The sequence below is a fragment of the Procambarus clarkii genome, chromosome 36 (genome assembly GCF_040958095.1).
Source record: "Procambarus clarkii isolate CNS0578487 chromosome 36, FALCON_Pclarkii_2.0, whole genome shotgun sequence".
In the NCBI taxonomy this organism is placed as follows: Eukaryota; Metazoa; Arthropoda; class Malacostraca; order Decapoda; family Cambaridae; genus Procambarus; species Procambarus clarkii.
The window spans coordinates 17320255-17345069 of NC_091185.1; the positions used below are offsets into that span (position 1 = coordinate 17320255).

At 37.6% G+C, this 24815-nt stretch overlaps 1 protein-coding gene and 1 long non-coding RNA gene across 2 annotated transcripts in view; one reads left to right on the forward strand and one right to left on the reverse strand.

Annotated features, from left to right (window-relative positions):
- Window positions 1-7283: 7283 nt before the first annotated feature.
- LOC123756153 (techylectin-5B) overlaps window positions 7284-24815 on the reverse strand; it is a 106332-nt gene continuing 88800 nt past the window's right edge. The window contains exon 6 of the mRNA XM_069336567.1: window positions 7284-8688. Coding sequence (XP_069192668.1) covers window positions 8465-8688 — 224 coding nt within the window. The 3' untranslated portion in view covers window positions 7284-8464. The remainder of the gene's footprint in view (window positions 8689-24815) is intronic.
- On the forward strand, window positions 14399-22939 carry LOC138371615 (uncharacterized). The gene is made up of 3 exons (XR_011230551.1): window positions 14399-14610; window positions 19097-19203; window positions 22331-22939. It is a non-coding gene; the product is annotated as an uncharacterized lncRNA (long non-coding RNA).

A 24815-nucleotide genomic window follows, 5' to 3' on the forward strand; every position in this document is an offset into this window, starting at 1 on the left:
ATAGAACCAGTGAAGAGCAGAGGTGCCATAGGCACAATCAGAGAATACTGTATAAACATCAGAGGTCCACGGTTGTTCAACACCCTCCCAGCAAGCATAAGAAATATTGCCGGAAGAATCGTGGACATTTTCAAGAGGAAACTAGATTTATTCCTCCAAGGAATGCCAGACCAACCGGGCTGTGGTGGGTATGTGGCCCTGCGGGCCGCTCCAAGCAACAGCCTAGTGGATCAAACTCTCACAAGTCAAGCCTGGCCTCGGCCCGGGCTTGGGGAGTAGAAGAACTCCCAGAACTCCATCAACCAGGTATCAACCAGGTGCCCCAGCATGGAGCCCGTACCTTGCCAAGCACAAGACGAAGCTGGAAAAAGTCCAAAGGTATGCCACTAGACTAGTCCCAGAACTGAGAGGCATGAGTTACGAGGAAAGGCTACGGGAAATGCACCTTACGACACTGGATGACAGAAGAGTAAGGGGAGACATGATCACAACCTACAAAATCCTCAGAGGAATCGACCGGGTAAACAAGGATAAACTATTCAACACTGGTGGGACGCGAACAAGGGGACACAGGTGGAACTGAGTACCCACATGAGCCACAGAGACGTTAGAAGGAACTTTTTCAGTGTCAGAGTAGTTAACGGATGGAATGCATTAGGCAGTGATGTGGTGGAGGCTGACTCCATACACAGTTTCAAATGTAGATATGATAGAGCCCAGTAGGCTCAGGAATCTTTACACCAGTTAATTGACAGTTGAGAGGCGGGACCAAAGAGCCAAAGCTCAACCCCCGCAAGCACAAATAGGTGGACTTCACCAGTAGGCAGTTGTTATGCCCAGACCCATACTATGGGCAGTTGATGGGCCCAAACCCATCCTACAAGTGGTATGGACCCCTTACCCACCTAACAGATGGTAGTGGTTCCTATACCCATCCTACAGTAGGTAGTAGGCACTATTCCATCCTGTTTGCAGTAGTTTACCCCATAGACATTCCAATGTAACATTGTTTTCTGTTGACGTTCCGACATTACATTTTTTTAAGATTTTTAAAGCACAAACTAGTGTATATAATTTTGATTGGTGAAGCACTTTTATTTTATGTAATATATTATAGTGCTTATTATAATTTACTAAGAACAACTAATATTTCTCAAAACAAAACTAAGAGCCTTCACTAGAATGTAGCTGATCTGTAATATTCTAAGAGCATGGACAATAGTAGGTAATTTTCACAACCCATGTGGGACCTGAAAACTTCAATTTTCATTATAATTGAACCAATCACGACTATTCTGCTGTCAACGGCGATGGACGGGTACTGTGAGACTTAAATTGGTATGTGAGGAAGAGTTTGGGCCTTGAAAAGATATAACTGGGAATATACCACATATGTACTAAATCATAAGCAAAATATTGACTATAAGCAATAAGTCATGTATGTGCTGTGTTGTGCGAGAGTGGGTTGTTATTTAATAGCTGTATATGAAAGGGCTGCAACTGGGTTAAGTTTCAGTATAGAAAGGGAGAAAAAAAACAAGTTTTTTCAACAAATTTTTCATATTTTCAAAAGGTCAGTAGAACCACAAGTTTCAAATGAAATCATTTCTATGACACTCTTCTATCACATTAGCATATAATAAAGGATTTGTTTAAGCGGATTATCCAAAATATGTTTAGTTTTACTAATACAAGTATTAAAATTTCCCCAAAAAATTATCCCAATAATTCAGGTTTGCAAATATTTGTAAATATCCACTGTACATATTTGATATATGTAAGCAAAATAATTTATATATCAATATGTTTGTCTTTAGCCAATATGTATCTTAAAATTCTACTTTTATTAAATAAGTTTCATTTAGTTCATTGGCTATGTACTCTATTGAAAATTTCAATTGAATATAAATGTAAATATAAATTTTAATTAAAAATATGAACGAATAACCAGGTTAGTCTAGAGAAACATTGACCTTCAGAGCCAAAACGACTTCCATACTAAGTACAAATCTTATACTTACTTTACTTAGTATACTAATATTAGTATATTTTGGTAGCAATCTTCCTTGTAAACATATGTTGTTGAATATGTCCGAAAGGGTAAGATTAATAATTCTAACACGAATCTTCTTAATATTTCTTAAGTTTTTCTTCACTGTCGAGAGTAATTGAAAAATTAACTCTCCAAATTTATTTTTTACATATTTTTTGTCTGACGCCTTAAAGCATTTCGCAAAGTCTGCTTATATGTTCAAAGACTGGTTTACACATATCAAATATCATGCTTATATTCGTTTTTGGTGAGTTGATTTGATGCAAATGTTTTGGGTGAGGTAACAAAACACGAATCAATGGGAATAAATTGGATATGAAAACATACGAATGAAAGTAACTACAGAACGCCTATTGGCCCATATTTTCTCTTTGCTGCTTCTATGTTGGTTCGGGGGTCTTGAAGTGGGTAAAATATAGTTATGCGTTAATTGGCTGTTGATTGCTGGTGTTGACTTTTTGATGTGTAGGGCCTCACTGATGTCGAGTCTCCTGCTATCACTGTATCTAACGATGATTTCTGTGTTGCTTGTTAAGATTTCTCTGGTGATGGTCTGGTTGTGAAAAGATATTATATGTTCCTTGATGGAGCCCTGTTGTTTGTGCATTGTTAATCGCCTAGAAAGAAACGTTGTCGTCTTGCCTATATACGAAGATCTTTGGGGCTTATAGTCCCTAAGTGGGCATGTGAAGGCATAGACGACGTTGGTTTCCTTCAAGGCATTCTGTTTGGTGTCTGGGGAGTATTTCATGAGTAGGTTGGTCATTTTTTTTGTTTTTTTTTTTGTAAATTATTACATTAGTATACTAACTATACAACTTAGTTAGATCCTACAATAGCATGTCAGACATGGAATACTGACATGAAAAAGTAACAGACCTAATGATAAGTTCAAAAAGTACAAGAAGCCGAGGATTAAAATTGAAGGCACAACTAAACTAAAGAGAATTCAGGAAGAAGTATTTCACTCTAGAGTAGTACCCAAATTAAGTCAGACGACGGGATTACAGTGGCAAGCTCCATTATCAGTTTCAAAAGAAAAGTTGACAAAAAACTCAGATGGGGAACTTATGGAATGGCGCCTGACCTTCCAAGAACAAGTAGGTGAGACCATCAAGGTAACTGTGATGTACACAATTTCACAAAGATATAGGGAAACGCCAAACTGAGAGTAGACTTTATATTATTTAATAGTAGATGAATCTAAATTCATTTCAGTGTTTCTCTATATTTTTATTAATATATTAGGTGCAGCTACCCTAGACTATATGAAGGGGAGTACAGTGAGTCAAAAAGCTAGCTACGTGATGCTAAAAAATCCCCATCACTCAGGATGGTTAGTCACACAGAGGCATATGATAAGTAGTCTGCACTGGCAGACTCTGGGTGCATTATGAGGATATCATCAACACACGAGTGAATAAGGTAGCAGTGATACTAAAAGTCCCCATCTCGCAGTATGGTTAGTCATTCAGAGCCATATGTTTAGTAGCCTGCACTGGCAAATTTCGGATGCAATATGGGGATATCTTCAAGAACACGAGAGTGAATAAAGTAATTGCAAAGCAGTAGGTACCTCATGCCAACGGGTCTGTAAGGTCTACTAACTGGGCATTCGGTGATGTAGTGTGGGAGATCATGCCGCTGTTCCTGCTCACAGAGTTTGCACCTAGAGTGCTCAGGGTTGGCAGATCCGTCGCCTGTAGCCACCTGTCACAGGTAACGGTAACTCAACCTGATCCTGGCAACCACTGTGTCGCACAGTCTGGTGGACGTTTTATGCTGCCCATTGATATAGGTTTCAGATCTGAACAAATCATAACTTTTATACTGGTGCTTTTAGGTCGTTGGGAGTCAGTAATTTCTTTCCTCTCATACCTGAGTGTTTGGAACAATATAGTTTTGACAGTAGAGATGGGGATACCTAGATCTAATTCAACTTCATCTTTGTTACATGTTAATTTGGCTGCAACGTCTGTCTCATTATGATGGGTTATATTTATGTGTGATGGTATCCATACAAAGGAGATTCGAGACCATTTACTCTGTGGAGCGATTAGGTCATTTATAATTGGTAGTATGAGGTTCTTGCTGTAGATCTTACAGGAGACGTTTTCGATTGCTTGAAAAGCAAACTTTGAATCATAAAATATTATTCCTCCTCCAATGTTTTTTAATGTACTCGTAGCTAAAGCTAGTTGTATTGCCGCTAGTTCTGCTTGTGTGGAGGTCAGCCAGTTGTTTAACCTAACACTGAATCTTTGTGCAAATATTATATCTATAAAACCTACATGCTGCTGCAGTCCATCCAGTAGAAAATTGAACTGAGCCGTCGGTGAAGACACAGTGCTCGTGAGATCGTAAATTCTCGATGGAGGAGGCAATTGTTTCGAGGGTGACAGCTTTGAGAAGAACAAGATTCTCGATTCTCATTACCTTTCTTGATGACAGGTGTTTATGATACTTGAATGGTGGGGTACAGATAAAGAGGAGTATCAGAGGCAGGAAGATTGCACTTAAAAGGAATGTTGAGTTTAATGAGATTGTAGGCATTTTTGCTCAGCCATTTATCATAAAAGGAGTGAGTTGGTATGTCGAGTTCTCCAAAACTCATTTTCGTACTTTTAAGGTGAAGAAAAGAAGTGATTTACTATAGAGTGAGTTGGTATGTCGACACCAGTTAATAGCATTAAATAATTTGTCTGTGAGCAATGCAGGAGATGTAGGGTCTTTCGTGACTTTAAGGCAAAAAGTCGTATTGACTGGCACGATTCTCTCTAGTATGGTTGGAAGCTTCAGTACTTCCCTCATGTTGATGATTCATGGGCATCTCGGAGCACCAAGAATTATCCTCATGGCTTCATTCTGTACTACTTCAAGTTTATCCAACACAGAGACGGGGAAGTTAATTAAGTGCAAAGCATTATAATCAACGAGAGATCAAACAAACATCATATAGAATAATCTTGCATTTTTAATATTGATACCAACATTTTTACCAGTAAGTGTTTTCAGTGGTTTTCGTCTTTCTTTTAATCTACGGTGTAGATCGTTTACAATGTCACTGTTGATACCAACTCCAAGGTATTTGTGCTGCCTACACGTTTCAATGTTCTGGTTGTTGACCTTGAAAGTTAATGACACATGAGTTTTTCTCTTGGGAATGGAGCACTCTGGATTTAGTTATAGAGATAACAAGACCACATTCAATTCTTTTAGCAGCGAGTGAATCAAGTAGAGCTTGCAGTCTAGATTGGGTATTTGCAACAATGTATATGTCATCGGCATAACAGATGACGGCTTCGTCAGGTAGTGTGGGAATATCAATTGTTAATTTGTGCATCAGAACATTGAATAGTGTAGGATTTAGCACTCCACCCTGGGGTGTATCCAACTCAAAAGGTGCCCAAAGTTTACTTTTGACCCCCTTGAAAAGGACCTGAGGCGGTTCTGTTACTCAGGCAACCTCTGAGCCATGCCAACAGTCTTCCTTTAACTCCAAAAGATAGCTAGGTGTCCTAAGATTATTTATCTGTTTGCTGTATCAAAAGCAGTTTGGAGATCAATAAATACCGCCTGAGATCTTGCTCCCTCTCTGATAAAATATTCAGCAAAGCACGTTTGTGTGCTTCTTCCAGGAAAAAACCATACAGGATAGGAGCAAGGTGGGGCTTAATTTGAAACATTAGTCTGTCCAGTATAATCCTCTCAAGAACTTTACACATGTACGTCAAAGAAATAGGTCTGAATTTTTGTGAATTAGGCTTGGGTATGGGTACTATGAGTCCCAGTGTTCAGCGGTCAGGTAAGACACACTGCCTTGGACATTGATGAAACAATTTTAGCAAAGGGCTATTTGACAGCTCAGCAAGTACTCTCATGCTATTGTATGTGATGCCATCCTCTCCAGGAGAGGTAGTCTTACCTTTCTTGAGTGCATTTTTAATTTCAAAAGGGGGTTATGCCATAGTTATCATCAGGTCCTATTCTACTATAGGCAATTTCAATATTGAAGTTACGATTTATTTTGGTACTAGCCAAATGGTGTTGTACATCTAGGGGGCAGGCTGTCTATACTGGCAGTACTTGCATATTGTTGAAGCAACATGTCGGCATAGTCTACAGGTTAATGGTGATCAAGTTAACGACTGCTAGGATGAGAAATCTTTTTAATTTTATTCCACCTTTGGGAGGAAGGTGTTTCATGATTGATGCCTTGCAAAAACTGTTCCCAGTGCTGGTTATACACCTGTTCCTTTAGCTCTCTAAACTCTCGGCTGGCCTTAAGAAATATGTTGAGGGTGTCAGTTGTTTTATGTGTTTTATACTGCTCAGCTAGGACGAGAACTCAGTCATGCAGGGGCTTAAGGCGCGAGTCAGTGAACAACCTCTGTCACTTCCTCATTGCTTTGGGGTCTTGTGGATTTTACAATATTGTCATAAAAAGCGGTTACTTCAGTGACCAGGTCCTCATATAATGCAATGGCAGTAGTAAAACAGTAAGTGTTATACCATTCGGAAATGTGGAATTTAAAGTGCATGTGTAAATTTTCAGGGATATTAATTAATTTTTTTTCAAAGCATAGGGATTTGACATTATTGATAGTGTATGAACTGAATATGGCAAAGTGATCACTAACTAATTCGTGAACAATTGATCCTCCGACAGCATTATCGATTAGACCGAGACCAATGACATAATCAAGCCTGCCACCCATGAGGTGTGTGACGTTAGAGGAGTCAAAGTTGAATACGGACAAGTTATTGTCTCTTAGATATTTAAGAAAAACCTTGCCATATCTATTTGTTTTGGTGTCACCTAGGCTAGTGTGTCTAGCATTAAAATCACCCATGACAATGGACTGAGAGCTGCTGGTGATTTTTGGAAGAGAAGCTTCCACCATTTGATCACGCCTTACATATACATAAATTAAGTTAATAAAGCCGGTCGCTGTAGCAATCTGAAACTGCTGGTAATATGAGTCGAAGGCACAACTAAACTGAAGTGAATTCAGGAAGAAATATTTCTCTCTAGAATAGTAACCAAATTAAGTCAGAAGACGGGATTACAGTGGCAGGTTCCATTAACAGTTTCAAAAGAAGAGTCGACAAAAAACTCAGATGGGGGACTTATGGAATGGCGCCTGACCCTCTAAGAACAAGTAGGTGAGATCATGAACGTAACTGTGATGTACAAAATGTGTTCACAAGGATATAGGGAAACTCCAAGTTTTGAGTAGACTTTATAGTATTTAACAGTAGATGAATCTATGCTCTTTTCAGTATTTCTCTAAATTTATGGGAGCATTATTGAGAGCTGACTTTAACAATTGTTTAGTCTAATCTCATCTTCGTGTTTATCGACACACAAATGAGTACTGATATGAGTAGACTTTAATATACATAAGACTATTCTCATAAAGATTTGTATTTAAATTTAGGTGAGTACTGATACGATGGTCAAAATGAGTAGTAAATTTATGAGCAGACTAGAATGGCAGTTGTTGAGAGAAAGGAGCCAGAGGTGGCAAGATTAGCAGTTGTTGAGCGAGAGGAGCCAAAGGTGCCAAGATTATCAGTTATTGAGAGAAAGGAGCCACAGGTGGCAAGAGTAGCAGTTGTCGAGAGAGAGGAGCCAAAGGTGCCAAGATTAGCAGTTGTAGAGAGAAAGGAGCCAGAGGTGGCAAGAATGGTAATTGTGGAGAGAAAGGAGCCAGAGGTGGCAAGAATGGTAGTTGTGGAGAGAAAGGAGCCAGAGGTGGCAAGAATGGTAGTTGTAGAGAGAAAGGAGCCAGAGGTGACAAGAATGGTAGTTGTGGAGAGAAAGGAGCCAGAGGTGACAAGAATGGTAGTTGTGGAGAGAAAGGAGCCAGAGGTGACAAGAATGGTAGTTGTGGAGAGAAAGGAGCCAGAGGTGACAAGAATGGTAGTTGTGGAGAGAAAGGAGCCAGAGGTGGCAAGATCGGCAGCTGCTGACACAAAGGAGTCGCAGAGACACCAATAAAAGCTTTATTAAGCATAATAGTTATAAACTGGCTTACCTTCTTAGACAACTTTATGAAAACAAGCTAAACACGTTCTCATCGAAAATGTGTTAAGTTACTCCCGTAAATGAAGTCATTCCATTTGCCAACTGACAGGTTGAAAGTCGTTGCACCGAAATACTGCACTAGAGGTAAATCTTGGTGAGTACACACACACTAACACACTCATCACAGACTGGAATACAGTTCATTTGTTATGACCATCTCTATCATAGTGAATTAAATATTACAAGCAACAGCTTCCTGTCTATTATTAAAAATGTGTTAACCAAGAATTCTGAACAATAATTAACCTAGATAAGTCTCAGCATAATTGAAGGGGATTAACTAGCGTGCGTCACTCCCACACAAACGAGGATCCTAGTGGTCACTCTACACTACACTTTCTTACAGGGCCTTGGGAGTCCTCTGGTCGAATTTTTAGTTGTAGCCAGCGGAGGCTGGTGAACCCAGAGACATCTTTTTGCCAGTATGACCAGATTGAGGAGTTCAGATAGTGATTAGTATTAGCCATCACAGCGGTTGGCGTACAGTCGCTGCAGGAAGTGAACCACCAGCCGCCCCCAGTCCGTTGTTCTGCACAATTTCCACCTGACGTAAGAATAAATTATAGGTGTTAAAAAATATCAACTAGTGTGATATGTGAAATTTTATATATATATATATATATATATATATATATATATATATATATATATATATATATATATATATATATATATATGTCGTACCTAGTAGCCAGAACGCACTTCTCAGCCTACTATGCAAGGCCCGATTTGCCTAATAAGCCAAGTTTTCATGAATTAATTGTTTTTTCGACTACCTAACCTACCTAACCTAACCTAACTTCTTCGGCTACCTAACCTAACCTAACCTATAAAGATAGGTTAGGTTAGGTTAGGTAGGGTTGGTTAGGATCGGTCATATATCTACGTTAATTTTAACTCCAATAAAAAAAAATTGACGTCATACATAATGAAATGGGTAGCTTTATCATTTCATGAGAAAAAAAAATTGAGAAAATATATTAATTCAGGAAAACTTGGCTTATTAGGCAAATCGGGCCTTGCATAGTAGGCTGAGAAGTGCGTTCTGGCTACTAGGTACGACATATATATATATATATAACCTCAAAGAATGAGGTGATTTGGTAAAATGCTATGCCCAAGATTACTATCCGAGTGCCGGCGGTGGGGTGGTTCAAATAGCTTAGGCTATCACCTCATTATGTCCGGTCGTGATGGTCAAGTGGATTAAGGCGTCTTGTACATACCAGTTGCGTTGCTTCTGGGAGTATGGGTTCGAGTCACTTCTGGGGTGTGAGTTTTCAGTTGCATATTGTCCTGTTGCGAACAGGACAATAAGAATTCTATTGCGAACACATTGATGCCAAATTGAAAAAACTAGGATGAGAATTGAGGTAACAAAGTTGAAAAGGGTATACACTTTTCAGTATTATCACGCTCTCTAATGTAATGAGAGTTGCCTGAGGGTGGCTCAGCTTTCTTTTTCTGGTACCCTTGGCCTACATTCATCTTGTCGGCGGGTGGAGCGCGCTGCTGTCTTTGACATTATATGCACATAGTTCTGTTGGGAATTCTATTGCGAACGCATTGATACCAAAATGAAAGACATAGGATGAGAATTAAGGTGACAAAGTTGAAAAGAGTATACACTTTTCAGTATTTCCGCACACTACCAGGGAATGTCCAAAAAAAAAATGGAGAGAGTGGAGGGGTAACTTGCCCAAAACGCGAAAGTGTTTGGGGAGATTAACTTTCGTTCAATACTATTATGCAAAAGGAGCCACACATCTATGGTTCATCCAATAAAATCAGCAGACTTCTAGATGTTACTACTGCTCGGCTTAGACTCGGTTACAAGTATTTCTGGGAATTCTCATTATCTGCCGATGTAGACCTGACCAAATGTTAACTGTCAACAAAATTATTTGCACACCCCTTCGTCACTATGTGATAGTGAATTCAGAGACAATTCTATAACCAATGTACCAACGATGTGTCAATATTTCATTCAAAATGATCTGGTACCAGAAATTTTAGCCAAATATCCCCAGTTTGCTAACTGTAAGTAGTAACTAAGTGATTGTAACCTATCCACCGCTGCCCACTGGATGGGGAGCGGTGTGCAGGACAAACATATCAATTGTGACACTAGCTCTCCACATATGTCAGTTGCTTAATTTAGAAACTGTACTTGTGATCGATCTCGAACCCATTGTTGATGTGACGACTTATACTGAATTTTGTAACTAGCTCATGAAGATTGTAACTTGCTTAGCTAAATGAATTGTGGGGTTCAGTCCCTGAGCCCATTATGTGCCTCTGCAACCGTTTCCACTACCGCCCACAAGATGGGTATGGGGTGCATAATAAATGAACTAAACTAACTTTAAGGCATCCTGAAAGAAAGCTTGGAGGGCTTGAAAAATTGCAGAACGAAGCCTTGAGGATAATCCTTGGGTGCCTTCGTACCACAAAGATACTTAATATGAGAAAGGAACTTAATATTCCGAGCGTTGTTTATCGTGTTACTGAAAATAACTGTCAAATTGGTTAAAAATGCTTAGGCTAGCTCATCCTAACCGTTGCACAAAAGCCCTCCAGAATTTCTTTATTGAATGTAAACATTGTTTCAAATAGATAAATAAAATTGGAACTGAACTCAGAAAGTATCAGATTTATAATTTGTACCAAGAGAGACAACAATATCCCTTTCCTGCACTGTAGGAAATTACACCCTTTTCAATTTTAATCCCTCCCTTTCCATCAAAGGAGCAAATTAGAGATCAGTCCCAGCTTTGTTTTGAGGCAAAGCTCAACGTCTTAAGCCATATTGATGCTCTGTCCACAGAGCATTCTCTCTCTCAAATCATATACACTGAAGGTTTCCTACAGCGCCCAACGGGTGCAGCTGGAAGTGCAGTTGTCCTGGCAATAGGATATGACTTATATTTTGAGTGGGGAGTCCGTATAAACAACTGGGCCTCTACCCTTCAGACCGAACTATTTGCCTTGCTCCTTGCACTGAAATGTGTACAAGTATCCAAACTTGATACATTAATTGTAAGTGACTCTTTATCATCCTTAATTGCTCTCAACTCTTTAAGACATAACTGTAACATGCTTGTGTCTGAAGCTAGACACAAATACAATAACAACTTGAGGAACCTTATCATAAACAATAATCTCAACAAAAATCACATAGTTCTCAGAGGTGATTTCAATATTGACCTAGGGCTACAAAATAACCCTCAAGTAGACTATTTCCTCAACAGCATGAATTCCTGTATGCTCATCCCCGCAATCACCAGGCCCACCCGAGTCACTCAAACATCTGCGACTACCCTGGATCACTGATGGACCAACATAACAGCTCCTCTTACATCAAGTATAATCACTGACAGAACAACTGACCACTATCCTACCTTCCTTGTAGCGAACATGGCCATAACACCACCAGGTAACAAGAAAATTACCTTTAGGTTACACAGTGGAGCGGCAATAGGCAATCTCACAAATGCCCTCCACAATGTAAACTGGGAATCTAAATTTATCAATACACAGGATAATAATTCGTTAACTAGCCTCTTTCCAAAATTTAAAGCCTTTACAATACTTATTGTCCTCTCCTCACCAAGCAAGTAACTGGCAAAAAGGTTAAATAATCCCTGGCTCACTAATGGCATACTTAAAGCAATCGACAAGAAACATGAATATGAAAAAAAACTTAGGATTGGCCTAGTTGGAAAAGAAGTAGTCAGTGCTTACCAGTATAATAAGAGCAAAGCGTTCCTATTACGAGAATAGATTCAAAGAAGCAAAAGGCAACATAAAAAGCACATGGAGAGCCATCTCTACCATCCTAGGAGCTAAACAACATTTACATAATAAGATAAAAATCTCCAAGGATGGTTATACACCTGCAACAGATCTTGAAACAGCAACTGAATTTAATAGCTTCTTTTCATCGTTTGGTGCTCACCTTGCCCGAAAAATCCCAGAGACTCAGACATATGTTACCACATATCTTTCACGCAGCTATCCAAACTCTCTTCTCCTCTCTCCGGTCAGCCCTACAGATGTTGTGTCCATCATTCACTCGCTAAAAACCAAAGCTGGGAACATTAGTGAAATACCATCGATGGTACACAGGCGTGCCTCCCATGCCCTTGCACCATCCATAGCATTGCTGTTCAACAAATCCCTAGAGTGTCATACCTTCCCTGATATCCTTAAAAAAGCAAGAGTAACGCCAGTTCATAAAGGAGGTAACACGGCAGACATAAATAATTACAGACCCATATCGAATCTACCTATATTATCAAAAATATTTTTTTTTTTTTACAAACAGCTCTACTCCAATCTTGTAAAATTCAATATACTAAGTCCCTGTCAGTTTGGCTTCCGCTCCCAAAAGAGTACCAATGATGCTATTGTTAGTCTGCTTGACTTAATCTTCTCAGCCCTTGACAAAAGTGAGTTTCCAATTGAACTCTTCATCGGCCTGAGAAAGGCCTTTGATACTGTTAACCATAACTACCTCTTACTTAAATTCCACCATTATGGAATCCGTGGCCTTGCCCTAAACTATATCCGATCCTATCTTAGTAACAGACACCAATATGAAGCCATCAATGATATAACCTCTCCCACTCTACCACTTAATTACCGTAAAGGTGCCACAGAGCAGCATCCTAGGACCCTCCTGTTTCTTATATACATCAATGATCTCCCTAATGTCTCTAACATACTTAAACCTATATTGTTGGCTGATGATACTACTCATCTACTCTGACCCCAACCCACTCCTGTTAAATAATGTTGTAAACAATTAATTAAAAAAAGTCTACTTGTGGATGTCAACCAACAAACCTCACACAAAACATAGAAAAGACCTACTATATCTTATTTGGAAACAAATCAACAAATGCAATTCAGCTTCAGATAGATAATGTAAACATTAGCAATAAAAATGATGGAAAGTTTCTTAGCCTATACTTAGACAAAAGACTCAACTTCCGCACCCATATACAACACATAACTAAAAAGGTTTCTAAAACAGTTGGTATACTGTTTAAGATCAGATATTATGTACCCTACTCTGCTCTCCTCTCACTCTATTATGCACTTATCTATCCCTATCATTCTTATGGCGTTTGTGCTTGGGGTTCAACCTCTGCAAACTACCTCAAGCCCATCATCATCCAGTAAAAATCTGCTATCAGGACAATAACTAACTCTACCTTCAGACAACACACAGCTCCCTTGTTCAAATCCTTAAACATGCTAAACAAATTCACTCCATACATTCTCCTGTGTAAATTACGTTTATAAAGCCCTTTTTCTAACTGCAAACCCTGTTCTGAAACTCTTCCTGGACAGATGTAATAGAACACATGGCCACGTCCCCACCAGACATAAATATCTCTTTGATATCCCCAGAGTCAAACTTAATCTATGTAAACACTCTATGTAAATAAAGGGACCTAGTCTATGGAACTCACTCCCTTATAATAATTTGAAAAGCTGTCCAACTTCTGCCATATTCAAAAATAAAACCAAAAAGTACCTGTAGTACTTTTTAAGTACGAGGGAGTAATGCGCAAAGCGTCCCTCACCTGTGACGTCACAGCGTCATCTGACGCCATATCAACACAGCGGCCATTTTGTCGTCAGTTCAGTCATGGCGAGGACTAACCCTTCATGCAAACTGCACCTACTATCAAGAAGAAGAAGATTTTGTGTTCCACCGATAGTATTATCATAAGTAAACACTTATATTTTATATGTTATTAAATTAATTGATTCTATTTTTCTGTAATAAAGGTCCAAAGGGTTGTTAAGGAACAAGGGTGTAGCGATACCGACGCTCAGTGCGCTCAACTCACACCAAAGTATCACCTGTGTAGCTTCTGTAATTAGTGTTAATTAGTTATGCTATAAGATAATGAAGCGAGTATAAGATTAACTCGCTACAAGGGTACTGTGTTGGGAGGTGAGGGCTGTTACTGGTGTCTGTGGGGATGTGAGGACTTGTACCAACCACTATCACCACCAGTACCTTGTCTTGCATCCTGCTTAGTATTCCTATTGAGATATGAAGTATTATTGCATTCATATAATTATTCATTCACAGTCATTGCTATTTTTATGGGCTATGTTCTGTTACCCTAATGCTTTTTACCCCTGGGCATGTCCATTTACTCTCCAGCCCTTCACAAGCCACTGCTGCACCCCCTCCATGCCCATACTTACTGTGCTTATTCTTACAGGACTGCACTGCATTATGTGGTGCTCACTGCCTGGACACCGTGATACATGCATTATAGGGTTCTGGTAGTTGTTCTACTCACCAAGCCCTTCCAAGGCCAGGCTTGACATGTGAGAGCTTGGTCCAACAGGCTGTTGCTTGGACAGGCCCCTCAGGCCCACATATCCACCACAGCCTTGTTTGTCCGGCACTTCAAAATCAAATGTTTATTTACGTAAGGTACATACATATTTTTAGGTAAGGAACTCTTTATTTGGGTAAATTTATCTTCGTAGTATTTAGTTTTGGCTCGTCTAATTATCTTGGATAGCAATAACGAGTAATTCTTTGAGAATTCTTTGGAGACAATTCCTAACCTATACTTCTCCCAACCTATACTTCTTCTCAAGGTCATCTTCACTTCTTGAAGATGTTCAGGTTTTCTCTTGAAGATGTCGACGGTTGTTCCAGCAATACTGTATTTCTTTTATTGCTGAAAACCTGTTTTCAGCCATAAAAAAATAATCCTGAATTCAGAAAAAAATCCCTTTTGTATCATCTGGAAATTTTCAAATATTGCTGATCAAACCTGAGTCTAAATTATTTGTATATATTATGAATTACAGAGGTTCCAGGACAGGGTTTTTAGGCACTCCACTTACATTTTCCCACTCTGACTTAACCCCCATTTATACAAGCTCAGTCTTATCTTTTAGCTAATAATTTATTGTACACACCATACTCAGCCTGTGTAGGGTAGTTTATTGTGCATGTGTAGTATATATATTTGTGTAGTATATTTGGTATATTTAATGCCTCTAACCTCTCCTCATAGTTCTTGTCCTTCAGTTCTGGGAGCCACTTAGTAGCATGTCTTTGCACCTTTTCCAGTTTGTTTATGTGCTTCTTAAGATATGGGCACCATACAACCGCTGCATATTCCAACTTTGGTCTAACAAAAGTCGTGAACAATTTCTTGAGTATTTCGCCATCCATGCATTTAAAAGCTCTGAATATTATCCTTTACCTGCAATTGGTTGTTGCTGTATTTATAGAATATGATTTGTTCTACTTTACATTTGTTTGTTCCTTTTTTTCAAAATTTCTTTCTGCCTCTCTCCTCACTGCCGTGTAGTTGTTTCTCTTTGTATTACTGGTATGTTTGGGGGTTTGGCCTCTTCGTATATTGATTCCATTTTTGTGTCTTTTGGTCTATGTCCGTCTTGAAATTTCAGTTGAACAAATCCTGTTTCCTAGTTCTGCATCTTTGTTTTGGTATAAATGTTTTTGTTCCTTTATCATATATTTCACAAAATTGACATACTGTGCATTAATTCATCTCAATTACTTCCTTTCCTAACAGCAAGCCTTTCCAGTAAAATTCTTTGAATTCTTTTCTGACTTCTGGCCTAATGTTTGTTTTATCCTAGTGTGTATGATGCCTAGCGTGTGTCTGGTGCCTGTTGTGTTAAACCGAAGATAAATGCATAAGTATAGGTCAGTAATTTCTCCAGCTTTGAAAGGGGCTTTCATTATGCAGCAGTATTCCACTCTAGAGAGCACTAGCGTCTTGAAAACTATCATCATCGGTATAGCATCTCTAGTGTGAAAAGTTCTTGTTATCTATCCTGTCATTTTTCTTGCAGTTGTGACGGCTACTTTATTGTGTTCTTTAAATGTAAGGCCTTCTGACATCAGTACACCCAAATCCTTTACGTTGCTTTTCCGTTCAATGTTATGATTCGACTGAGTTTTGTAAGTGGTTTCCGTTTTTATATTTTTTATTTTTTCCGTAGCGCATGAGCTGAAACTTATGTTCGTTAATCACCATGTTATTTTCTGTAGCCCATAGAAAGACCTGATTTACATCTGATTGGAGGTTTGCCGTGTCCTCTATGTTGCCAACTCTCGTGAAGATTCTAGTGTCATCTGCAAAGGATGATCAAGTACTATAGGTTGTGTCCTTGTCTATGTCCGATATGAACATGAGAAAAAGTATTGGAGCAAGCACAGTACCCTTGGGGACTGAGCTCTTTACGGTTGATGGTCCAGATTTTATTTTGTTGACTACTACACATTGGGTTCTATTAGTCAGGAAGTTGTATATCCATCTGCCTATTTTTCCGGTAATTCCTTTTGAACGCATTTTATGTGCAATAACACCATGGTCACATTTGTCAAAGGCTTTTTTTTGTCAAAGCATTTTGTTTGTCTTCCATGGCATCTAGTGCCATGTCAGAGTGGTCCAGCAACTGTGATAGGCAAGAGCGCCCTGTTCTGAAACCATGTTGTCTGGGGTTATGGAGATGCTGTGATTCCATGTATTTTGTGATCTTACTTCTTAGCATTCTCTCAAAGATTTTTATGATGTGCGATGTTAGTGCTATCGGTCTGTAGTTTTTTGCCTCTGCCTTATTTCCTCCTTTATGGGGCGGTGCTATCTCTGCTGTTTTTAGTATGTCAGGGATAATGCCAGTATCTTGGCTTTGTCTCCAAAGAATGTGAAGGGCCTGCGATAACGTTTTTTACAGTTCTTGATGAATATAGAGTTCCAAGAGTCAGGGCCTGGTGCAGAGTGCATAGGCATACTGTCTATGGCTTCTTCAAAATCCAGTGGGGATAGGATCACATCTGATTTATGATTTGATGTTGGTATCATATCCATGAAAAATTCATTTGGGTTATCAATCAGATGGATGGAGAGCTACACTCGTGGTGTCCCATTTTCCCAGCACTCTTTGTCATATAATGCTTTGAAACTTTTGACGGTTTTGGCCTCCACCACCTTCTCACCTAACTTGTTCCAACCGTTTACCATTCTGTTTGCAAAAGTGAATTGTCTTACATTTCTTCGGCATCTTTGTTTAGTTCGTTTAAATCTATAACCTCTTGTTCTTGAAATTCCAGGTCTCGGGAAATCTTCCCTATCAAGTTTATCAATTCCTGTTACTGTTTTGTACGTAGTGATCATATCTCTTCTTTTCCTTCTGTCTTCTAGTTTGGAATATTTAATGCCTCTAATGTCTCCTCATAAATCCTGCCCTTCAGTTTTGGTATGAATGTTTGTGTGCCTTCATCGTATATTTTGCAAAATATGGAATACATCTCATTTACTTTACTTTAAGAATATGGTTCGATCAATTAAAAACCCTCTTGTTCAAATTGCAAAGAGACTGAAAGAGATGCAGCATGCTCAATGGATTATATATTAGTGATTATTATTAGGATTATATATTAGTGAATCATATTAGTGATTCAATTATTATGGTCATAAAACAATAAACAAATAGTTTTGGTGTTATTACACTCTATTCACAGGTTATATATAAGTATCTGCATGTTTTGTTCACCATTACAAACCACTAAGTTGGTTTGATTTTTGTTGAGATTGTTATTTATGATAAGATTCCTTACGTTATCTGAGAATGAAGCTATGTTGGTATTGGGAAATCTATAGATGGCACTTATAGTCAAGGAGGATTTAAGGGATTTACTGGAGAACTTGGCAAAGGTATATTCACAATAGTCGTCTCTATTACTAATGAGACTATTGCAGATGAAGGTATCTTTGTAAGATATTGCTATGCCACCTCCTTTTTTTATTAGGCCTGCAGTTGTGAATGGCTTTATTATCAGCCAAGTTGTAGCATACAACATAGCATATATATGTATATGGCATACATATATATATATATATATATATATATATATATATATATATATATATATATATATATATATATATATATAATATATATATATATATATATATATATATATATATATATATATATATATATATATATATATATATATATATATATATATTCAAAATTCGTCAGTGTACTACATTTTTGTTGTTGCTTTTAGGTGATGCTTTTAACCAGTGTACGTGGGTCTGATTGTGCAACCACAGTTCGAAGAATAATGAAGATATGAACAAACGGCCTGTGGTCACTATACAGTCTGGAAGGGCAAAATAAGAAATTGGCATTTCTACAAAAACAAGAACTATATAATGTTATTTTAAGTAAGTAACCAAAAAATTAAATAATTTTTTTAAAGTTTAAAATTCGCTTAAAAATTTAAATTTTAAGTTAAAAATTTTTAACCAAAAAACTTAATATTTTTCATATTTGGAACCATTCCATAATATTTTCCCAAGCATAAATGATTATATTTCTATCACTTGCTCTTAAGATTGTTTCATTTAATAGAGGTTGGGCATAATTGTTCTCTGCTGCTAATAGAACTGACTGACTTAGCTATAGGAAAATGTAAACTTAATTGGTTTATCCATTACAGTATTTTGCAGTTTATTTCATGATCCTGTGCTTAATACTTGCATAAATAGTAGATTACAAAATGCATTTTTATATCATTAGTATTGAATAATAATAATGCAAATAATTGACTTATAAATGATGTACAATTAATTGGTAGGTGATATTATATTATTAATATTTTTTCATTCTTGCAAAGCCTTAACAAAGCCATTAACATGTTAATATAAACTTGATCACCTTCCACTTATTTTCTCATGTGCTACCTACATGTACAAAACCTTATTCCTAAATGCATATTTTGTTCTGAAACTTGTCCTTTATATGTTGTGTATCACCATCTCTGGAGAGTTTTATCTGATTGATGTATAAATTACTTTTAATTTTACAGAATATTATTGTTATACTGAATTTATTATTATATAAATAACTTAATTTTACAGAATCATCTATCAACGCACATCCACAAGTTGAGGAGGAGGATGTGACCTTCCAGATTTCTGAAGTACTGAAACATGCACCAAACAGGCCTGGTGGATCTAGGTACAAGGTAAAATAATTAAAAATTTTTTTTTTTTTTTTTTTTTACTAATTGTCCGATATATTATATATATATATATATATATATATATATATATATATATATATATATATATATATATGTATATATATATATATATATATATATGTCGTACCTAGTAGCCAGAACGCACTTCTCGGCCTACTATGCAAGGCCCGATTTGCCTAATAAACCAAGTTTTCATGAACTAATGCTTTTTCGACTACCTAACCTACCTAACCTAACCTAACCTAACATTTTCGGCTACCTAACCTAACCTAACCTATAAAGATAGGTTAGGTTAGGTTAGGTAGGGTTGGTTAGGTTCGGTCATATATCTACGTTAATTTTAACTCGAATAAAAAAAAATTGACCTCATACATAATGAAATGGGTAGCTTTATCATTTCATAAGAAAAAAATTAGAAAAAATATATTAATTCAGGAAAATTTGGCTTATTAGGCAAATCGGGCCTTGCATAGTAGGCTGAGAAGTGCGTTCTGGCTACTAGGTACGACATATATATATATATATATATAATGTGTCGTACCTAGTAGCCAGAACGCACATCTCAGCCTACTATGCAAGGCCCGATTTGCCTAATAAGCCAAGTTTTCATGAATTAATGTTTTTTCGACTACCTAACCTAACATTTTCAGCTACCTAACCTAACCTATAAAGACAGGTTAGGTTCGGTCATATATCTCTATTAATTTTAACTCCAATAAAAAAAGAATTGACCTCATACATAATGAAATGGATAGCTTTATCATTTCATAAGAAAAAAAATAGAGAAAATATATTAATTCATGAAAACTTGGCTTATTAGGCAAATCGGGCCTTGCATAGTAGGCTGAAAAGTGCGTTTTGGCTACTAGGTACGACATATATATATATATATATATATATATATATATATATATATATATATATATATATATATATATATATATATATATATGTATATATATATATATATATATATATATATATATATATATATATATATATATATATATATATATATATATATATATATGTGTGTGTGTGTGTGTGTAATTACCTAAGTGTAGTTACAGGATGAGACCGTCTTCCCAGCACTCTGTCATATAACGCTTTGAAACTACTGACAGTCTTGGCCTCCACCACCTTCTCACCTAACTTGTTCCAACCGTCTACCACTATTTGCGAAAGTGAATTTTCTTATATTTCTTTAGCATCTGTGTTAAGCTAGTTTCAATCTATGACCTCCTGTTCTTGAAGTTCCAGGTCTCAGGAAATCTTCCCTGTCGATTTTATCAATTCCTGTTACTATTTTGTATGTAGTGATCATATCACCTCTTTCTTCTGTCTTTTAGTTTTGGCATATTTAATGCCTCTAACGTCTCCTCGTAGCTCTTGCCCTTCAGTTCTGGGAGCCACTTAGTAGCATGTCTTTGCACCTTTTCCAGTTTGTTGATGTGCTTCTTAAGATATGGGCCAACTTCTGTTGTTGGGCACCACACAACAGCTGCATATTCTAGCTTTGGCGTAACAAAAATCATGAACAATTTCTTTAGTATATCACCATCCATGTATTTAAACGCAATTCTAAAGTTAGAAAGCGTAGCATAGGCTCCTCGCACAATATTCTTTATGTGGTCCTCAGGTGATAGTTTTCTATCTAGAACCACCCCTAGATCTCTTTCTTTATCAGAATTCTTTAAAGATTTCTCACATAATGTATAGGTTGTGTGGGGTCTATGTTCTCCTGTTCCACATTCCATAACATGGCATTTATTAACATTAAATTCCATTTGCCAAGTGGTGCTCCATATACTTATTTTATCCAGGTTTTCTTGAAGGGCATGACAATCATCTAAATTTCTTATCCTTCCTATTATCTTAGCATCATCAGCAAACATGTTCATGTAATTCTGTATACCAACTGGTAGATCATTTATGTAGACAATAAACATCACTGGTGCAAGAACTGAACCCTGTGGTACTCCACTTGTGACATTTCTCCAGTCCGATACATTGCCTCTGATTACTGCCCTCATTTTTCTATCAGTCAGAAAATTTTTCATCCATATTAGAAGCTTACCTGTCACCCCTCCAATATTTTCCAGTTTCCAGAACAACCTCTCTATGTGGAACTGTCGAATGCCTTTTTTAGGTCCAGATAGATGCAGTCATCCCAACCATCTTTTTCCTGTAATATATCTGTTGCTCGATCATAGAAACTGAGTAAATTCGATACACAGGATCTTCCAAATCGAAAACCATACTGTCTGTCTGAAATTATATCATTTCTCTCCAGGTGTTCTACCCATTTAGTTTTAATTATTTTTTCCAATATTCCAATTCCAATTTTTTCCAATAATGTGTGTGTGTGTATGTATATTTGTGTTGTTGAATATGACCGAAAGTCAGTCTTTCTGCCCCTCTCCTTACTGCTATTGTTGTTTCTCGCATCTTTGTATTGCTTGTATGTTTGGGCAATTTTTCCCCTTTTCCTAGTTCTGCATCTCTGCTTTAGTATAAATTTTGTTGTGCCATTATCATATATTTCACAAAACTTGACATACATCTCATTTACTTCATGTCCTAACAGCAAGTGTTTGTCAAATTCCTTAAGGAAATATCTGAGTTCCCCATAATGACCTCTCCACAAGTCAGGTTTTTCAACTGCTTCAAGCTCATTTTCTTCCAGATTATAATGCATTGCATACTTTATTCCCAAAAAGACATGGTCACTTTTACCCAAGTGACCATGTCACTTGGGTAAAAGGAGGGAGGTACTGAAAGGAGGAAAAGGGAGGTACCAAAGGAGGGAGGTACTGAATGATAAATATATCTTTCTCTTTCCTGGTAAATATAATATCCAGCATGGAGGGAACATCCCCTTCCCTCATCCTCGTAGCTTGTTTAACATGTAGAAACATGAATGTTTACAGGGTGAGGTTTACGAAATTATATATATATATATATATATATATATATATATATATATATATATATATATATATATATATATATATATATATATATATATATATATATATATATAAAGTTTGTGTGTGTGTAATTTATATAAATAAATAATTAAATATTAATTTTGTTAATATCTTTTCAGGGAAAACTTGCAAGTACAATTCGTATACAAGAGGGGCAACAAGAGCCAGAGGATATCTACTAAGAAAATATATAAGTCTTTATCCTCACACTCTTGATATATGGTCTTCTCTGGTCTCTTTATTTTCTCTCCTCACAAATGTCCCTTTTTTTATTTCTTTTACGTTTCTCTCCTGTTTTTCTTGTCTTTTAATCTCTCCTTTCCTCCTCTCTTCTAACACCTCTCGTTTCCTGTCTCTTCTAGCTTCTCTCTTCCTTTACTTTTTATATTTGTGGTATTCATTTATGTCATTTTTATCTTGTATATTTTTCTTGTATCTTTTTCTTATCTTGTGTTTCTCTTCCCCTTCTCTTCAATGATTTCTCATTTCTCTCCTCTCTCTGTTGTTTCTGTTCTGTCTTCTCTCTCCTTGCCTTAATTTTGTTCTGTCTCCTCTTTTGTTGTGTGTGTGTCTTTCTGTCTCTGTCTGTCTCTCTCTCTCTCTCTCTCTCTCTCTCTCTCTCTCTCTCTCTCTCTCTCTCTCTCTCTCTCTCTCTCTCTCTCTCTCTCTCTCTCTCTCTCTGGCTCTCTCTCTCTCTGGCTCTCTCTCTCTCTCTCTCTCTCTCTCTCTCTCTCTCTCGCTCTCGCTCTCGCTCTCGCTCTCTCTCTCTCTCGCTCTCTCTCTCTCTCACTCTCTCTCTCTGGCTCTCTTGCTCTCTCTCTCTCTCTCTCTCTGGCTCTCTCTCTCTCTCTCTGGCTCTCTCTCTCTCTGGCTCTCTCTCTCTCTCTGGCTCTCTCTCTCTCTCACTGGCGCTCTCTCTGGCTCTCTCTCTCTGGCTCTCTCTCTCTCTCTCTCTGGCTCTCTCTCTCTCTCTCTGGCGCTCTCTCTGGCTCTCTCTCTCTCTCTGGCTCTCTCTCTCTCTCTCTCTCTCTGGCTCTCTCGCTCTCTCTCTCTCTGGCTCTCTCTCTCTCTCTCTCTCTCTCTTTCTCTGGCTCTGGCTCTCTCTCTCTCACTCTGGCTCTGGCTCTCTCTCTCTCTGGCTCTGGCTCTCTCTCTCTCTCTCTGGCTCTCTCTTTCTCTCTGGCTCTGTCTCTCTCTCTCTCTCTGGCTCTCTCGCTCTCTCTGGCTCTCTCTCTCTCTCTGGCTCTCTCGCTCTCTCTGGCTCTGTCTCTCTGTCTCTCTCTCTCTCTCTCTCTCTCTCTCTCTCTCTCTCTCTCTCTCTCTCTCTCTCTCTCTCTCTCTGGCTCTCTCGCTCTCTCTGGCTCTCTCGCTCTCTCTGGCTCTTTCGCTCTCTCTGGCTCTCTTTCTCTCTGGCTCTCGCTCTCTCTGGCTCTCTTTCTCTCTGGCTCTCGCTCTCTCTTGCTCTCTCTCTCTCTCTCTGGCTCTCTCTCTGGCTCTCTCTCTCTCTCTGGCTCTCTCTCTCTCTCTCTCTCTGGCTCTCTCTCTCTCTCTCTCTCTGGCTCTCTCTCTCTCTCTGGCTCTCTCTTTCTCTGGCTCTCTCTCTCTCTGACTCTCTCTCTGGCTCACGCTCTCTCTCTCTCTGGCTCTCTATTTCTCTGGCTCTGTGGTGCTCTCTCTCTGGCTCTCATATTTCATTTGATTTAAAAATGTCTGAGATTTTTTACTTAATCTAAGTTATATTGCATGGTGCTAATATGAATATTATACATGACTTTTTTCTTTTCTTTCTCTTTCTCCCTTTCTTTCTTTCTCTTTCTTTCCTTCTCTCTCTTTTTCTTTCTCTTTCTACATGAATATTATACTTGACTGTGTTTACATTCACTTGTAGATTTTTATTTTTAGTTAATTAGTCCTAAACTTTTGATTAATAGATTTTTATTATTAGTCATAGAAAAACTATAATGTTATATGTATACTCGGAAAATTTTACTTGTTTTAGTTTTAAGGAACAATAACTGCTTGTAACGTCAGACTGATCTCAGCATGACATGAATCACAGGCTGCTTGATCACAAAATCTATTGTGTTCACATATTGCATATATAGATTTTTATAGATTTTTAAATTTTTACTTTTATATTCTGTTATAGATATAGTCTATATATTTCGAGCTATTACATATATTTTGTTGTATTACTCATTCTTAATTAAATAAATATAATATTTTAATTCTCTTTTTGTACCCTATTTATTTGTAATTTACACATACATATATAGGATGTCCATTTCTATCTCAGATATGTCTTCTTTCTTTCTCTCCCTTTCTATTTCAGATATGAATTACAAAATTATTATACCCTAATTTACCCTAAACGTTTTAATGTAGGTAATTAAAAGATCATAAAAAAGTTTTTAGAAATGTTAATTATTTACGTTCTAAGGTTGTATATAAAAGTTCTCAAAAAACCTTTTCTAAACGTAATTATAAACGTGCTGAAAACAATGAAATGTCGTTTTTAGGATGTTTTAAAAACATGAAAATGTTTGCTGGGTAGCAGTGACATTTCTGCGAAATGGTGGTCTGAAGCTAGTCACTTGATACGTC